The 16,906-nt window shown below is 35.8% G+C and overlaps 4 protein-coding genes across 5 annotated transcripts; 1 reads left to right on the forward strand and 3 right to left on the reverse strand.

Annotated features, from left to right (window-relative positions):
- Positions 1 to 229: 229 nt before the first annotated feature.
- LOC107603123 (uncharacterized) lies at positions 230 to 2,395 on the reverse strand (the record flags this gene model as incomplete). The annotated part of the gene is made up of 4 exons (XM_016295837.1): positions 230 to 347; positions 1,423 to 1,454; positions 1,561 to 1,713; positions 2,020 to 2,395. Coding segments are annotated over 4 exons (675 nt in total), but the record flags the coding sequence as incomplete, so codon positions are not given.
- A 279-nt stretch (positions 2,396 to 2,674) lies between these two features.
- LOC107603124 (uncharacterized) lies at positions 2,675 to 4,004 on the reverse strand. Its single transcript, XM_016295838.1, has 5 exons — positions 3,962 to 4,004; positions 3,404 to 3,760; positions 2,945 to 3,097; positions 2,806 to 2,837; positions 2,675 to 2,716 (listed from the first exon to the last, which is right to left on the reverse strand). The coding sequence occupies exons 1-5, from the start codon at positions 4,002 to 4,004 to the stop codon at positions 2,675 to 2,677; spliced, it is 627 nt and encodes a 208-aa protein (XP_016151324.1).
- Positions 4,005 to 4,824: 820 nt separating this feature from the next.
- Positions 4,825 to 6,714, reverse strand: LOC107603140 (uncharacterized). 2 transcript variants are annotated; one of them, XM_016295853.1, is made up of 6 exons: positions 6,653 to 6,714; positions 6,142 to 6,492; positions 5,948 to 6,058; positions 5,627 to 5,779; positions 5,452 to 5,486; positions 4,825 to 5,021 (listed from the first exon to the last, which is right to left on the reverse strand). In XM_016295853.1, exons 1-6 carry the CDS (start codon positions 6,693 to 6,695, stop codon positions 4,914 to 4,916), a joined length of 801 nt encoding a protein of 266 aa, XP_016151339.1. In that variant the 5' UTR covers positions 6,696 to 6,714; the 3' UTR covers positions 4,825 to 4,913. The 2 variants fall into 2 exon arrangements, with proteins under 2 accessions (XP_016151339.1, XP_016151341.1); XM_016295855.1 differs by having other exon boundaries at positions 6,142 to 6,480; positions 6,653 to 6,700.
- A 1,367-nt stretch (positions 6,715 to 8,081) lies between these two features.
- Positions 8,082 to 15,938, forward strand: LOC107603125 (uncharacterized). The gene is made up of 6 exons (XM_016295839.1): positions 8,082 to 8,165; positions 14,425 to 14,483; positions 14,580 to 14,924; positions 15,317 to 15,378; positions 15,448 to 15,661; positions 15,745 to 15,938. Exons 2-6 carry the CDS (start codon positions 14,447 to 14,449, stop codon positions 15,936 to 15,938), a joined length of 852 nt encoding a protein of 283 aa, XP_016151325.1. The 5' UTR covers positions 8,082 to 8,165; positions 14,425 to 14,446.
- The last annotated feature ends 968 nt before the right edge of the window (positions 15,939 to 16,906 follow it).

Below are 16,906 nucleotides of genomic sequence, written 5' to 3' on the forward strand. Positions count from 1 at the left end.
ATATCTTAATGACAGAGAACATAAACATATCTAAATTAAACTTCTTAGAACTTTCAAATGCGTTTTATCTGTGCAACTTTTATTGCATCAAAAATACTAAACATTGCAGAGCTCACATGCACTTTAAATGTATGGCATTAGTAATATAGCGTATAAATATTAGAGTCTTGATGAACATATGGCTTTTAAACATTACAGTAGGTTACAATATTTGACTGTGTGCCGTTGTTGGACTATCTAGTAGCAGAATACACAACATCTGTATCCACTGTATTTCTGGCTGCTCTTCTGGATTTTTTCTGGTGTTTTGAGAACTGTAGAGCGGCATACACTGATGAATGAGGCTCCTGCAACAGATTGAAAGATGACTGTAATGACATTTAGGGTGCTTTCACACTTGGTTCAGTTGCCTGGTCTGAACCAGAGTTCAATTTATCAAATAATACGTCATGAATAGCGGTTCACTTCCACGATTTAATACGATTGCATTCATATCAGCAGCAAACCGTACTGGAGTTCACTTGAACCGTACCCCAGACCACCCCTTTGTGCACCCGAGTTGGGAAGACAGCGTTCCCATCATTCAAACGTACCAAACGCTGACGTCAATCGAACCTGGGTGCGCACCAAAAGTGCTATTGTGAAAGCACCCTAAATTTAATTCAGAAGAAAATCATAAAAGCAAAAAAAACCATTGGCTTTATATACATACATATACATAAAGACTTATTAGCATCCGAATACATTCTCTGGTGTTAGAATTTACAATTTATTGCTAATTGTGATGTTGGGGACAGCTGGTAAATAGACTGGGAATGTGGATTTTTTATTTTATTTTTCTAGCTGATATTGTTGCTGTACCCCACACATACAGAATAAAACAGACTTTATACCCAAGCTTTACTTTATTAATTTTTTTTTTTGCTTTATGTCTACTTTTAAGAATTAACCATATTAAATTTCCCTAAGACAGAGCTATATTTTGCTCAACAGTTGTATTTTCACAAAACGATTTCAACCATGCAGCCCTTTTTAAAGACACGGTGAGCTAAACAGAAAAGAGAAGCAGGTCCATAGACCATAACATCTCAAAACACATACTTTATTTCACTTAAGAATGCTATGGACATAACAGTAATATTGAAAAACACTGTTAATAGAAAAGTTATTTTTTATAGTTTATAACTGTTCTCATTATAACTCCTTTCAATAGCAGAGATTTGTGCATTGAAATCTTTTTGTACACCAGTCAGCCTAGTCTTTAATTTCAACTGTTCAAGAATTTTTGACATTTTACATACTCTTCCTATACATGTTGCAGACCTTAAAGGACATCTAAAAAAAAAAACTTTTGGTAATGAATTTGAATGAAATTTTTCCATATTTAGGGAATGTAAATGTTTATTTTAATGAAAAGTTTACCTCATGATGTTGTGTTACATGGCGATCAGCACCTGCGGCAACAGAAAAAAAAGCTTTTATTTATTATGATTATTAATTTTTTTTTTTACAATTATGTCATTTGCCAAAGTAAATCTTTTGAATTGAATAGACTGTTACCTTTTCCCTGGTTGTTTCTGTTCTGTATTTTAATAATGAGCATGATGAATGGAATGATGATGAGTATAACAATAATACCACCAAAAATAAAGGTCAGTTTATAAAATAGGTTTTCAGAACAGTCTCTTGTTGAAATCGAGCTCTTCTTGAGATCTGTTCAAATGAAATCACATTTTACTGTAACAAACCACAGGCTAGATAAAAGCATTAATGCAAATGCATGTTAAAGAAAGACAGATGATAAACACCTTTATTTGTTATTTCTGTTTCATTTTGCAGTGGTGTAACACTCCTCTCTGCGCAATAAAAGAAGACTTGAAATGTATGAGTCATTTAGCATATTAAAACTTATCCACGTGTATTTGTATTATGTATTATGTAATGTATTTTTTATATTTTGCTGCTAGACATGGAGCAAAAAATTCCTCTACAATAGTGGTACTGATAATGACAGATTACCTTTAATGTCTAGGTGTGTTCCATCACCAAATGCAATAATCCGGCTTTCCCAACCACAGAAGTACAGACCACAATCAGAAACATCCACATTTAAAATTCTCAGGGAGCTGTTTTTACTGTTCAGAGTCATCAGCAGACGATCTTGTTGAAAACCATTTAAATACATTTTGTGTATTTCCTTAAGCTGGTAGCTTATCATCATGTATACAATGGCAATAGGTACAGAACTGTTTGTTTGCTTGAACCAGTGTATGTTGATTCCGGTTTCTGAGGTGTGTTGACACCAAATAGTGACATTTTCTCCTGGTTGAGCTGACAAATTGACTATCTGAGATGATTTAACAGCTGTAAGCAAGCCTAAAACCCACAGAGGAATAACAGTGTTTTAATATTCATATTTAAAACCCTGATAACTTACAATAAAATGCTCTAAAAAAAGTACAAAAATACTTTTAAAGCATATAGAACTATCTCACACCTAATGCTTACTAATGATTATTGAATTAATCATTCATTAATCTTACATAATTGAAGTAATTATAGTGAACTGTTCTCATTATAACTCCTTTCAATAGCAGAGATTTGTGCATTGAAATCTTTTTGTACACCAGTCAGCCTAGTCTTTAATTTCAACTGTTCAAGAATTTTTGACATTTTACATACTCTTCCTATACATGTTGCAGACCTTAAAGGACATCTAAAAAAAAAAAAACTTTTGGTAATGAATTTGAATGAAATTTTTCCATATTTAGGGAATGTAAATGTTTATTTTAATGAAAAGTTTACCTCATGATGTTGTGTTACATGGCGATCAGCACCTGCGGCAACAGAAAAAAAAAGCTTTTATTTATTATGATTATTAATTTTTTTTTTTACAATTATGTCATTTGCCAAAGTAAATCTTTTGAATTGAATAGACTGTTACCTTTTCCCTGGTTGTTTCTGTTCTGTATTTTAATAATGAGCATGATGAATGGAATGATGATGAGTATAACAATAATACCACCAAAAATAAAGGTCAGTTTATAAAATAGGTTTTCAGAACAGTCTCTTGTTGAAATCGAGCTCTTCTTGAGATCTGTTCAAATGAAATCACATTTTACTGTAACAAACCACAGGCTAGATAAAAGCATTAATGCAAATGCATGTTAAAGAAAGACAGATGATAAACACCTTTATTTGTTATTTCTGTTTCATTTTGCAGTGGTGTAACACTCCTCTCTGCGCAATAAAAGAAGACTTGAAATGTATGAGTCATTTAGCATATTAAAACTTATCCACGTGTATTTGTATTATGTATTATGTAATGTATTTTTTATATTTTGCTGCTAGACATGGAGCAAAAAATTCCTCTACAATAGTGGTACTGATAATGACAGATTACCTTTAATGTCTAGGTGTGTTCCATCACCAAATGCAATAATCCGGCTTTCCCAACCACAGAAGTACAGACCACAATCAGAAACAGCCACATTTAAAATTCTCAGGGAGCTGTTTTTACTGTTCAGAGTCATCAGCAGACGATCTTGTTGAAAACCATTTAAATACATTTTGTGTATTTCCTTAAGCTGGTAGCTTATCATCATGTATACAATGGCAATAGGTACAGAACTGTTTGTTTGCTTGAACCAGTGTATGTTGATTCCGGTTTCTGAGGTGTGTTGACACCAAATAGTGACATTTTCTCCTGGTTGAGCTGACAAATTGACTATCTGAGATGATTTAACAGCTGTAAGCAAGCCTAAAACCCACAGAGGAATAACAGTGTTTTAATATTCATATTTAAAACCCTGATAACTTACAATAAAATGCTCTAAAAAAAGTACAAAAATACTTTTAAAGCATATAGAACTATCTCACACCTAATGCTTACTAATGATTATTGAATTAATCATTCATTAATCTTACATAATTGAAGTAATTATAGTGAAGAAATGCTCACCCATGCCACAGATCAACAGCGCTGAAATGATTAAATGAACCATTGCTGTAATGAATCAGACTAGAAGCAAAGAGGAAATTATGTTGAGGAAATCAATGTACTTTTTTATGTGAGGGGGTGTGGCTTATGCTTACAGCAAACTATGACAAACCTGTCAATCAACAGGCGAGTCCACGACTACTATTGCCAGTTCAAAATAAGAAGTATAATTATTGATCAGATATTGATAATGATGTGATGATTTCTTTACTGCTTTAGCACCCCTTCATTTCCCCATAGCACTTTTGAAAATAAATTATTCCAAAGCAGGTTTACAAAGAAATAAAATGCATGTTTGACTCTAATGTATCTTTGAACATATCTTTTATTGATCATTTCTGAATTATATTATTGAAAGACATTTTACCTTGCCCACAAATTGTTAAACTTGATTTTATCTTGATTTAAATTCTCTGAAGCCCCAGAGTTTAATGGAGCAGGTGACACTCAGTCGGGACTGTAGCTTTCTGCCTAACCGTTTGACTTGAAGAGTATGAAAGTGACTAAGCAGATCTACTATTGGTTATGTGCAAGAAAAAACTTTAAATGTTATTAGTTAACACTACTATGACTGATCAAAACTGGTGTGTTTGGGACTACGAAATTATTTTATAATGGCCAGTGTGACACTTTAAGCTGCATCCAAATTGAGATTCAATATAAAACACTGATGTTTATTTGGAATATAAATTCAAGGACTTTGTGATCTAGAGTCAGATTGAATTAATATCAGGAGTCGAAGTAAACTGCAACGCGATTTTAATAAACTTCACCATTATGTACAGCAATGCAAAGAAAATACAGTTCTCTGACCGCCTCAATAATTAAATTTCTTTAAACAGGTATAATATTTAGCTGTTAAAAATAAACCATAGGTAATAAATTAATAATATGTTTGAGTTTGTTTTATGTTTCAAGTATTATCAGTGTACACAGCAGTTGGGTCCTCAGTATGTCGTCCTCCTGTTTTGGGTCTTTTGTTTGAGAAATACACAGCAGCATATTCTACTGAATCATTTTCCTGCAAAGAAGTACAAACATGTATATGTCAAGATTCTAATCCAGGTGGTCATATAACAACTTTTATTTTTATTCTGGAGCCTTTGATACTGTTTTCCTTTTCCTTAGCCTCCAAAAATAAATTCTACAGCAAAAAGTAGAAAATGCAACTATTCACGTTTTGTTCAATCAGAATCATAAGATAATAGTTGATACCACACACACAATACAATACAAAAACCCTCATATAACAGTAATTAATGACTCATAGAAGAGGTAGAGCAGTAATTAATTTATAAAATAATTAAATATTTTGTTATTTATAATAAAAAAAGAAAGTGTGATCTGGTATAAAACAAAGCTTTGCTTGTTTTCATGTCTATGGTGAAACTGGGATTGTCTTTAAATAGTTTTTCTTAGCCCTTGGAGTAAAATAAGTCTGTGTAATTTACCTTGTCCTCATGCTGTTGTGCTTTACATTCAGCGACTGTCACAAAGCAGAGAAAAAGACAATCAGTTGCTCTTAAGATAATGAGAGATTTGAAAATGATGTCTAAAGCCATTTTTTATGTTCATTCCACATTTGTGATTTAACTTGATCTTTTTAACCATGTGAAAAGAGTTTACCTTTTTTATGCTTCTGTCTTCTGTGTTCCCTGATAATCGCCAAAATAAGAGGAACGATACATGTAAAAAAAATTATTCCACCAAATAGGAGGGTCAGTTTGAAATAGATGTCTCTAGAACACTCCTCAGTAGACACGGGTGATTGCTCATGATCTGTAAAAGAGTGGATATAATTTTAATGAAACCTTTTAAGCGATGCTACAAAGATCACATTTTGTGTATTTATTTTCCTCCATAATTTGATTAGAGAGATTAAACACGAACATTCATAAACTAAACACCTACAGTTTTAACTTTAATATTGAAAGTAAAATAACATACCCTTTTTTGATGTTCCTGTGAAATTTTTCTCTGATATGAAAACAGTTGGCAAGTCATTTACCATTGTGGCATTTACAATAGTATTTAAATTGTGGTGTTTTTCAACATGTGCTGTTAATGACAAAGTGAGAAAAAAAGAGATATAAACAGTATATAAAAATTAGAGTATAGTGAGAGAGGTTGAAAAAGATTACCTTTTACTTCAAGCCTGGTTCCATTGCCAAATGTCATGTGATAACCTGTAGCTCCACAAAAGTAGAAGCCAGAATCAGAAATTTTCACTTGCTTAATTGTTAGGGTGGTGCTTTTGCTGAACTGATCCATGACGATGCAATCATTTGTGAAATTGTTGAAATAATTTGGCTCAACCTTCTGAAGAATTTCGGTGTATAACATGTGCACAATAGTAATGGGTACAGCACCGTCTGATTGTTTGAACCAGTACAGATTTCCAGCAACATGGATATTGTGTGGACACCACATAGTGATACTTTGTCCTGGATGAGTCTGAATGCTTGCTGTAGAAAACATAACTCGGAGAAAACCTGAAAATCATTAAACAAGAAAACTAAAACAATAGCACACCAAAAAACAATATCATTAATTTTAAAATAAGTGTCTCCCCATTTCAATATCACCTCATTTTAAATGTATAAAGTGTTACTTATCATAGTATTGTAGTTCACAGTGGAAAATAATTCTTACCTGTCCCAAAGAGCAATAAAGCTGCAGCTGAAATATGTAACATTTCTGCACTGAGTCAAAACAGAGCTGAAAAGGAAATTAAGTGGGCGATATCAATGTTTTATATATAAGGAGGAGTGGCTTTTGCAACAGCCAAACTATGGTAGACCTATCAATGAAAAGGCCAGTCAGGGTGGTCAGGCCCGTATGTGATATAGCTGCAAAGCAAAATATGCTCTGATGAAGGCCTCATTGCACTATAATGTTTAGCTGGTGTTTTTTTCAGTGCTCTGAAAATGTTTGCTACTTTCTGGATGAATTAGTTTAGCAAATGGAAGCATTAACTAAATGTGATATATCTTAGTGAAATTAATAATATATATTAATGATATTATTACAACTAAATTTGTGTGTGTGTGTAAGCATGTACAATGTTTATAAATGAGAAGTGTAGTAGGCTGTTATTGTACATTTGGAAGGAGGCTTGGAGTTTTTTGGAGATATATTTATTTAGACATGTCTATTAATATCTACAATACGTGCTTGGCCATCTGTTGTATTTTCAGCTCATTGTTTGTAATCCATATTTTTATATTGCATATAAATGAAATTGTTAAACATCTGCTTTGAGAAACCTATTGTCTATTTTCTAAAATAGGTTGCACATCTGCTGGACTATATATGATGTTACACTTAGTGATGGGTGTTGGACCTATCCAAAGCCTGTACAGTAGGCTTGCTTATGCACTTTGCAAGTCAAATGAAGTATGCAGAACATATGTATTATTTTACTCGCTATTAAACCCTTCTCATATGCAGTTTAAAGTTAAAATGTATTAGAAAATCTGAGCAATTACCGTTCCTCACTACAGCCCTCTAGTGGTTTTCAAAATCATAGCCAGCACCCTTCTTTTGTCTACAAAAACACTTGGCTGGATGGTGGGTGGGCTTAGATTAGGGAGTGATGACATGAAGTCTTTAAATCACAAATGCTAATGCATAATGCTTCTAAAACATGTGCTGAATGCTTTGCACCACTAAAGGACCAACATTTACCATTTCAGATGCACTGTTGATAGCTAACAGATGTGTGTGGATGAATTCATTCATTCATTCATTCATTCATTCATTCATTCATTCATTCAACGTTATTCATGTCCCCCAAGTGCAATTATTTTTGCAGCAAGACATACAGACAAACATAAAAAGCACACAAAAAAAAAAAACACAAGCCTAATAATACAATTTACAACTTCACCCACCCCACCAAAAATAAAAATAAAAATAGCCACTAACCTTCACTATTACCTGTCCTGATTATGTTGATTTAATTCCAGGTGTTCCCTGTTTATTTCCATTGATCCCAGGTATGTCTCGTCATCCCCTCGTCTTGTCATGTGTTTAAATAGTGTTCCCTGTTTTTAGTTCAGTTTCCGGTATTGTTCATGTCTACATGTGCTACTAGTGGAACCGTGACATGAGCATCTGTAACAATTACTCTTCACTAAAGGAAATCTAAGCCGCAAACCAGAAGGTAAAAACTCAAATTCAGAGTACAGGGGATGATCACTGGCCGATAAAATAAAATTGGCTTTCCGCATCACCTGTCTATTATATAGGTCAGTAAGACTACTCTGCTCAGTACCTAAAATTTTACTGCTGACCTTTATTATTCTGGACAAAGCATTTTTAGCCTTAACACTAAGATTGCCATACCAGCATATTACAGAAAATGTTAAAATGGACTCAATGTAAGATTTATAGAAAAGGGACATAAGAGTCTATTCCACATGAAATCTTGACAATTTGCGAAGACAATATAGTCGTTGTTGTGCTCTCTTACCAATCATCTCCGCATTGGCTACAAATTTCAAATGATCAATCACACTGCCAAGATACTTAAGATTCCGCAACTTCTATTGATCCTTAATAACAGTATTCTGAATAACAGGATTTATGTCTAAAATCAATGAGCATTTATTTTGTCTTTGCAACATTTAGTTGCAAGAACGCTCTATCACACCAATGAACAAAATCATTGACTACAGGACCGTGATCATTTTCATCAGAATGAAGAAGACTAACTAAAACAGACTCATCTGCGTATTTTAAAATAAACCTGTTATCATGTTGACTACGACAATCGTCAGTATTAAGAATGTAAAGAAGGGGAGAAAGGACACTTCCCTGAGGAGACCCCACTGATGATGACATCTTCTCAGACAAATGCCCATTCACCCTTACTCGCTGTGTTCTATCTATTAAAAAAATAAAAAATCCACCCAACTCTATTAAGATCAAGACCAAAAGTTAAAACCTTGTCAACTAAAATGTGGTGTTGAATCGTATTAAATGCAGATGAAAAATCCACGAATACAATTCTGGCATGTTTTACTTCCTTCTAAGTGTTTAAAAATCAAATTTAGCAAAGGTGCAGTGGCATCCTCTACCACTCAACCGGCCCTATCTGCAAACTGTAAAGGGTCTAGAAGATTCCCTGTTTTTGTGATGAGTTCTTTTTTAATTAATCTTACAAAACACTTAATAACTAAAGAAGTCAAAGCAAAAGGCCTGAAATTATTTAACTCTTGTGGATGATTATGTTTAGGAACTGGAATAACTGTAGAGTGTTTCCAAATGTTTGGCACTCTCTGAAGATTGAGTGACAACTGGAAAATATAATAAAAAATAGAGCCCAGCTGCTCTGCACAAGAAATAAGCAGATGACTACATATATTATCAGGACCAGGGCTTTTCTTAGCTTTAGAGTGTTTGAACATATTAACCACATCACATACATCAAAAGGAGCAGGACCATCATCACATAAATAAATTTTTCTCTGTAAAATGTCATTTCTCCACTTGTGAGTTTCAAACCTCAAATAAAACTCATTAAACTTTTGTGCAAACTGGCTGTCACAAGTCTGTCTTTTCAGTGTCACCTTCAGATTTCAATTGTTCTTTATGCCTGCGATAGTTTTCATGCCATCCCAGGGGGGTTGTGTTTGCAGAATGATATATGCTATAATACATCGTGTACACTCACTAAACAAAGAGTGACAGAGCAGAACCAATTCATAAAAGAACAATATTTAAAAGCACACGTCCAGTTTTGTGTGAGTGAAGGAAATCCGCTTGGGAGTGGAGAGATTCGTCCTCGCACACATGGATCGCGTAACATTATGCGCTCTCGAAATTGTCATTAAGATCACCCTATAGAAACTGCCTAAAATTAAGTATAAAGAAGGGAAGAAAGGGGCCCTAGGCAGCTGCCTACACATGCCAGGATCCGCCACTGCCAGATGCAGTTAGAAATTTACTAAAAACAAGCCTATCGCAAGACATCTGGTAGGGGGGGCACCTGGGGTGGCCAGCCAAATTTCAGGGGGGGCTGGTGCCACCCCTGGCCACCACGTAGACACGCCCCTGAACGTCAGTAAGTTCATCAATATTGGTGCAGGACTCCTTGAATGTTTCCCAGTCTGTACAGTCATAACACCCCTGTAGGCACAAAATGGACTCATCATTCCAGTCTTTCACACGTTTAATAATTGGTTTAGTCCTCCTCAGGGCAGTACGATATTTCGGGATGAGTTGAACACAGTTATGGTCAGCCCCTCCCAGCAGGGAAAGGGGGAGAGCTTTGTATGCCCCTCTAACAGACCCATAATACGGATCCAAAATCTTGTTCTGTCTGGTCGGGCATTTAACATACTGATCAAAATCCCTTAAAGTTCTTTCCAGCGGACAGTGATTAAAATCCCCGAGGACTAAAATCGGAGCATCGGGAGATATAGACTGCAGTCTCTGAGTTTCTCGCAAAATAGATTCTGAATCTCTATCCCCATTTGCTGTTGGATGAATGTATACAACCATAACAAATATTTGTGGAAACTCGCGGGGGAAGTAGGTAGGACGCAAAGACATGGACAGCAATTCAACGTCTCTAGTGCACTAGTCTCACGTAGCCAGACCTTCAGACTGACGGCTGAAGGTCTGGAATCCATGGCAGCTTTCATTGGCCAAGGCCCGCCCATGAGGCCATTTGACCAACATGTCAAACAACCAATCACAGTTCGTTTCGTTCAGCGTCACGTTTTGGGGCGTGGAAATGTCGCCACAATAACAGACCGGTGTGTAAAACTCTCTGACGTATTTTAAAGATTCTATGCCGCGAACTTTAAATATTTCACATACTTTTGAAACTCCAGCGTTTAGTTGATCCTGATAAGCGCTCGTCGTCACAGTTGTAAACACTACGGCTTTCTTCTTTCGTGAGGGGGTTTGGCATCACGGCACCTTTGTTTCCAGACGGAACATTAAAGAACGTGACATGCACGTCTCCCGGAAATCCTGTAGAATTCAACCAATCCGATGACGACTTCGACACTCCTGAAGTGTTTCCACTTTTGTGTCCCATATGCATCAGACGTTTAGCCAACGGTCCGTGGGCGTGATGTCTGAGGCTGAGACTACTAGTGCACAGTCTTTCTCTGACCTGAACATTTTTACAATATCTGGGATTCACATATAAACAACCCCCTCCCCCCACCTCGTGACATACCAGTCACACTTGCATCTCTATCGAGACGCACAGGCACACCAAACCCGTCGATGGCCACTTCGTTGTCCAAATCTCATTCCGAGAGCCATGTTTCAGTGATCGCTAATAAACACGCATCTCAGAATTCATGTTGAAATCGTACATGAGCTTGCAAGTCATCAATTTTATCAAGGAGAGATTGTGCATTTGATAGGATGATAGAAGGTAGAGGGATGTGGGAAAGAGACTGTTTTCTCAGTCTTTGGCGTACTCCACCGCGCTTACCTCGCTTCCTTGGCTTGAAAGGCAACTCGCCAGAAGGTTTACCTTTTCCAATTGACTGTTCGGCAAAACAGCTGAGATCAGGAAAAGTAAAATCCAAAGGAGGTTCATTAGCTTGAAAAGTATTCCATTGCAGGAGAAAATCTATGCTGCACTAGATACGCGCTGGATTAGGCTGAATAGGCAGCCCAACTCTTCATCTCACTCAAAGTTTGCGCCAAATTAAACGCCGTCCACAACAGGAATAAAACTGTCCATTCCATATCATCTTGCTTCCTTATAAAACCACTATAACACGAAAAAACAAAAACAAACCCCGTATAAAAACACGATAAAAAATAAACAAAAAATAAAATAAAAAAAATATGGCTGATGGTGCTAAAGTTAAAGGTCTGTGTCCTTTTATATCACTAACAGGTTTCTTAATTTTATTCTAATTTTATTTGTACTTTTCTTAAGGAGCTTTGCACTGGACTTTCCTTCAGTTATAATAAATCTGAAATATTTTACAAGAGATGAGACACGTGCAAAAGAAAACAATGAGAAGCGAACAGAAGACAAAAAAACAGACATGAGGCCACTAGTAGTTTAAAACAAGAAATTGGAGTTTAAACTTTTTAGGACATACAGACCTTCCACATTATCATATTATATAGCCTTTCACAGTTTGTACTATGAAGCTGATGTGATGTGTACCTGTCAAGCCACAAGGCTATTGGTCTAGACTCAAAGTAGTGTGAAAGGCGTGTTGTGTGATGTGTTTGTGTGGTTGAGCTGCAGTGAGGGCTGTGAGTGATGAGCTGGGGGTCAGTCTGGTGGGTGGAAAACAGTCAAACTGTGATGCTCTCATATGCTAACAGGTGCACACAGACATTTAAGAAAGCCTTTATGTGATTTTTTTTAAACATAGTTTACACAATTAAATTTAAATATTGTTTTAATAGTATTTTCTTTAAATTTATCTTAAGTAATAATATCATTATTCATAATGATCAGGCTATACGGCTGCTGCTCACAAAGTACTACATTGTCGTGAAATGTGTGCATATAGTTAATAATAATTGTAAGAATTTGTAGAGCTGTGTTTCAGTGTATATATTTACAGCTGTGTAATCTGGTCCGCTGAAGTTCCCATCAGCACGTCTCATTCTACACTGAACAGCTTCTTCCTGTCAGGGTCTGAACTTTCAAATGCATTTGATCTTCACAACTTTTATTGCATCGAAAATACTAAACATTGCAGAGCTCACATACAATTAAAATGTATGGCATTAGTAATAGCATATAAATATTAGAGTATTGATGAACTTATGGCTTTTAAACCTTAGTAGGCTACAGTATTTGACTGTGTGCCATTGTTGGACTATCTAGTAGCAGAATACACAACATCTGTATCTTCTGTATTTCTGGCACTTATACTGCATTTTTAAATCTTTATTCGAATGTGGCAATTAACATTTTTTATTTTTAAACCTTTATTTGAATATGGCAACGTAATTTTGCACTCTACAATATTTCTATGAATAAATCTCTGATGAAGACAATCAGCCAATCACTGTGTGCATAGTTAGTAAGCATGCTTACATCATCCACAGCAACGAGGTCAACCCCGCCCTTTACTCTGAGCTTAAGACTTCTCTCTATTCCTTAGTAAAAGTTTGTCTCAGCAGCTTTGCGAATAGGTTTTAAGAGAAAACTCTTAGCTAAAAACTTTTGCTGCTATTTAGGAGAACTCTTAGTGGTAAGATAAAATGTTTTGTGAATACGGGCCCTGATCTGTTCAAATTAAATCATTTTATTCTAATAAACCACAGATTAGATAAAAGCATTATTGCAAATGAATGTTATGAGTATTAAAGAAAGACAGATGATAAACACCTTTATTTGTTATTTCTGTTTCATTTTGCAGTGGTGTAACACTCCTGTTTGCGCAATAAATAAAGACTTGAAGTGTATGAGTTATTTAGCATATTAAAACCTTCCACATTATGATATTATATAGCCTTTCATACCCTTGTACTATGAAGCTGTCAGACATTGCAGGTGCCGTGCAGAAATTTGCATTACTCAAGTGATGATGTTTCAGGTATTTCAAAAGATAGAAGGAATTTTGTCAAGTGTCTTTTTGAGTTATTTGAAGTCAATTCACCCAAATAAACTATACTACACAGTAATATGTGATGTGTACCTGTGAAGCCACAAGGCTATTGGTGTAGAGCAAGGCTGTCCAAACTCGGTCCTGGAGGGCCGGTGTCCTGCAGAGTTTAGCTCCAACCCTAATTAAACACACCTGAACCAGCTAATGAAGCTCTTACTAGGCATAGAATCTTCCAGTCAGGTGTGTTGAGGCAAGTTGGAGCTAAACTCTGCAGGACACCGGCCCTCCAGGACCGAGTTTGGACAGCCCTGGCATAGAGCATGTCGTTGTGATTTTGTTGTGGTCATCACAGAATTGAGTTCAGTCCATCCTTCATTACCTGTCTCCCACCTGTCGAGAGAGATTTGACACATTTACACTGTCTGCTTTCTTCACTAAAAAAATCAGACTGCAATTTTGATGACTGCACAGTTTTATGATCACGTGTTGATTTCCCTTCATCTGCTATGTATGCAGTCAAGAAACACTTACTTAGAACTTAAGAAGGTCAAGTTACCACATGACCAGCAGAAAACCACAACTAGCACACTGCCTTTGTCTATGTTTTTAGAAATAATATTCCTTAAACATACTTCTTTTAAAAACTGCATATATAAAGGTATTTACTGATGGTAGGTGCTGTACCTATGTGCAGTTATTTGTCTGAGAAATTAAAAGTAGATTATGAAATCATCTCTGAAAGAAAAGATCAGTGGAAAAAAAAATATATGGTACAGCACTTTTTGACAAACACATCCTACTGGTTGCTCACATCATTCATTGCATCTCTGGTGATGTTCGTTTTGTCATTGCTCACCTGTTTCTTTCTAGTTTAGGATAAATCCATCCAGATATGATAAACTTCGGATTTTTGCTTCTCTTTTTAATCGGTGAGTTGAACTGTCTTTTATGTCAGAACTAAACTGTATTTACATTAATTTAAGCTAAACAATTTTTTGCTTGTTACTTTTAATATTTTTGTTTAGGCCTTACTGCATCGCACCTAAATAACCCACCTGTGTTTGTCAAACTGGGAGAAACCATTAATATGTCTTGCTCTTACCAAAGCCAAATGGCCATGCACTTCTCATGGTACAAGCATAAACTTGGACAGAATCCCAGGCTCATCTCCACCATTTACAAGTATGACAACAAAGCCCGGTTTTACCATAATTTCCAGAATAGTTCACGCTTCTCTGTGCTGAATGACAAGGGTGTGCATCATTTGGTGATAAGAAACATACAACTCTCAGACTCTGCTACGTACTACTGTGGAAGTGCTTATTCCAATGTAATGGAATTTGTCGAAGGGACAGAATTGATAGTTGAAGGTAATTATAATTTTGAGTAATTGTAGAGTTATTTATAATATTTGAGGAATAATATTGAGTTATTTTGAGGTTTCAAAAGGGTGTTTTGGCAGAAATGCAATATAATAACTATTTGGGTTCCCAACAGAACCTTTCAGTGAACAGTTCTTAAAAGAACCCTTTTTTCTTCTTGTAAATAATCTAAAGAACCTTTTGTGGAAGGGAAAAGGTTCCATAGATGTTAAAAGCACTTCATGGAACTGTCAATGCCAATAAAGAACCTTTATGTTTAAGAGTTTATAGTGGTGGTAAAGCTATGCTATAACTTTTAAGTGCAATATTGGAATGCAATGTACATGGGTATTCTATACATCTTACATAAAACTCACTCAATAATGGAATTTTTCATGCAGGGTTGAAAAGCTACACTGTTATAAAACAACCTGCTTTAATTCCATCACATCGTGGAGATTCAGTGAGTCTTACCTGCACAGTTTTAAATAAGAAATGTGTGGGAAACAACAGTGTGTACTGGATCATACAGGAATCAGAAAAATCTCGCTCAACATTTATTGCCGCACATGGAACGAGTATTGGTCAGTGTGAGTGGAGCTCTGAAGCTGGTTTTAGAGCACGTAGATGCGTTTACAGCTTCTCTAAGAAAGACCTGAAACTTTCTGATTCTGGGACTTACAACTGCACTGTTGCTGCATGTGGGGAGATGCTGTTTTGGAATGACACCAAACTGGACATTATAGGTATGTTCTTCAAGAATGAATGGTTTAAAAAGTAGCACTTTTATGGTGTGTTTACATTATATCCATAATTTTGTCTATTTCAGGTGCTGACTTAGCAGAACAGATGATGACTTTTGTAATTCTTTCCATCGTTAGAACATTCCTTCTTTTAATTACTATTGCCACGATTACTTTTTGGTACTGCATGAATTCAAAAAGAATTTCAAAAGATGGCTGTTCTCCATCTGCCATTGCTTTCCGAGATAGACAATCCCGACCAGAAGACCAGGTCTGTTGAGGAAATCAGCTTTTGATCATCCATAATATGTAACAAAGGATGATAAACAAAGACATAATTTTAACCTATTAACTTTTGTGTCATGCAACGTAATGTTTTTTTCATGACTGTGTAAGGATGGTTTTCCTACGGTGGTTCAGGCTGTAGGATTGCCGAATGACTAAAGAAACGTTATCAGCACGATGGTATAAAACTGTACATTTCTAATCTATTACCACCCACTGCCACTTATACCAACGACGGAAATAAGCGCAGTTAGAATAGCTACATATGTGGGAGAGCGTTGCTATTGTGTGACTATTGTATTGCAATAGGTAACACTTTAAGATGAACCTTGAATCAAGACTAGTTAGCACATAATTAATAATTGAAATGGTTTAATAACAATATTTTGTTATGGTTACACTTGAATTGGTTACAAAATAGATGAAGGATGGTAAAGCATAGTTAATTGTACCCAACATGTAAAATATTACCTGAGAGAAAGAGATAGAGAGAGGAAGAAAAAGAGGGAGAGAGGGCAGAGACCCAAGAAGAGAGGCAGCCAAGAAAAGACACAGAGCAACAGTTACAGTCCTCTTTTATCCCTTCCTTGACCATGTGACTAAAAACCAAATGTGAGACATTCAAACTGACCAATCAGCAGATTATAACTTCACCCACTGGGCAAAAGGTGTGACAATTAGCAGACCCCCGGTGTATACACATGTTGGCCTACAGGCATTGATCACTATCAGCACCTCTGTGCCTTCAGGAATTCCAAATGGCCCTTTTGTTACTGAAGATAGGTTTGGGACAGGAAAGCAGAAATCTTTGATAATTTTTGACCTTACAACTGTTTCCATATTAGAAATAAAATGTCCAATGTCAAACCATGTTTGTTTCTGGTTCTCAGAGAAGTACAAAACTACCGTGGCATGTACTTTTTTTCAAACTCATGTCTTGCAAATTAGGTTTAATATCTGAAT

This window comes from Sinocyclocheilus grahami, unplaced genomic scaffold, assembly GCF_001515645.1.
Source record: "Sinocyclocheilus grahami isolate Dianchi unplaced genomic scaffold, SAMN03320097.WGS_v1.1 scaffold341.1, whole genome shotgun sequence".
Taxonomy (NCBI): Eukaryota; Metazoa; Chordata; class Actinopteri; order Cypriniformes; family Cyprinidae; genus Sinocyclocheilus; species Sinocyclocheilus grahami.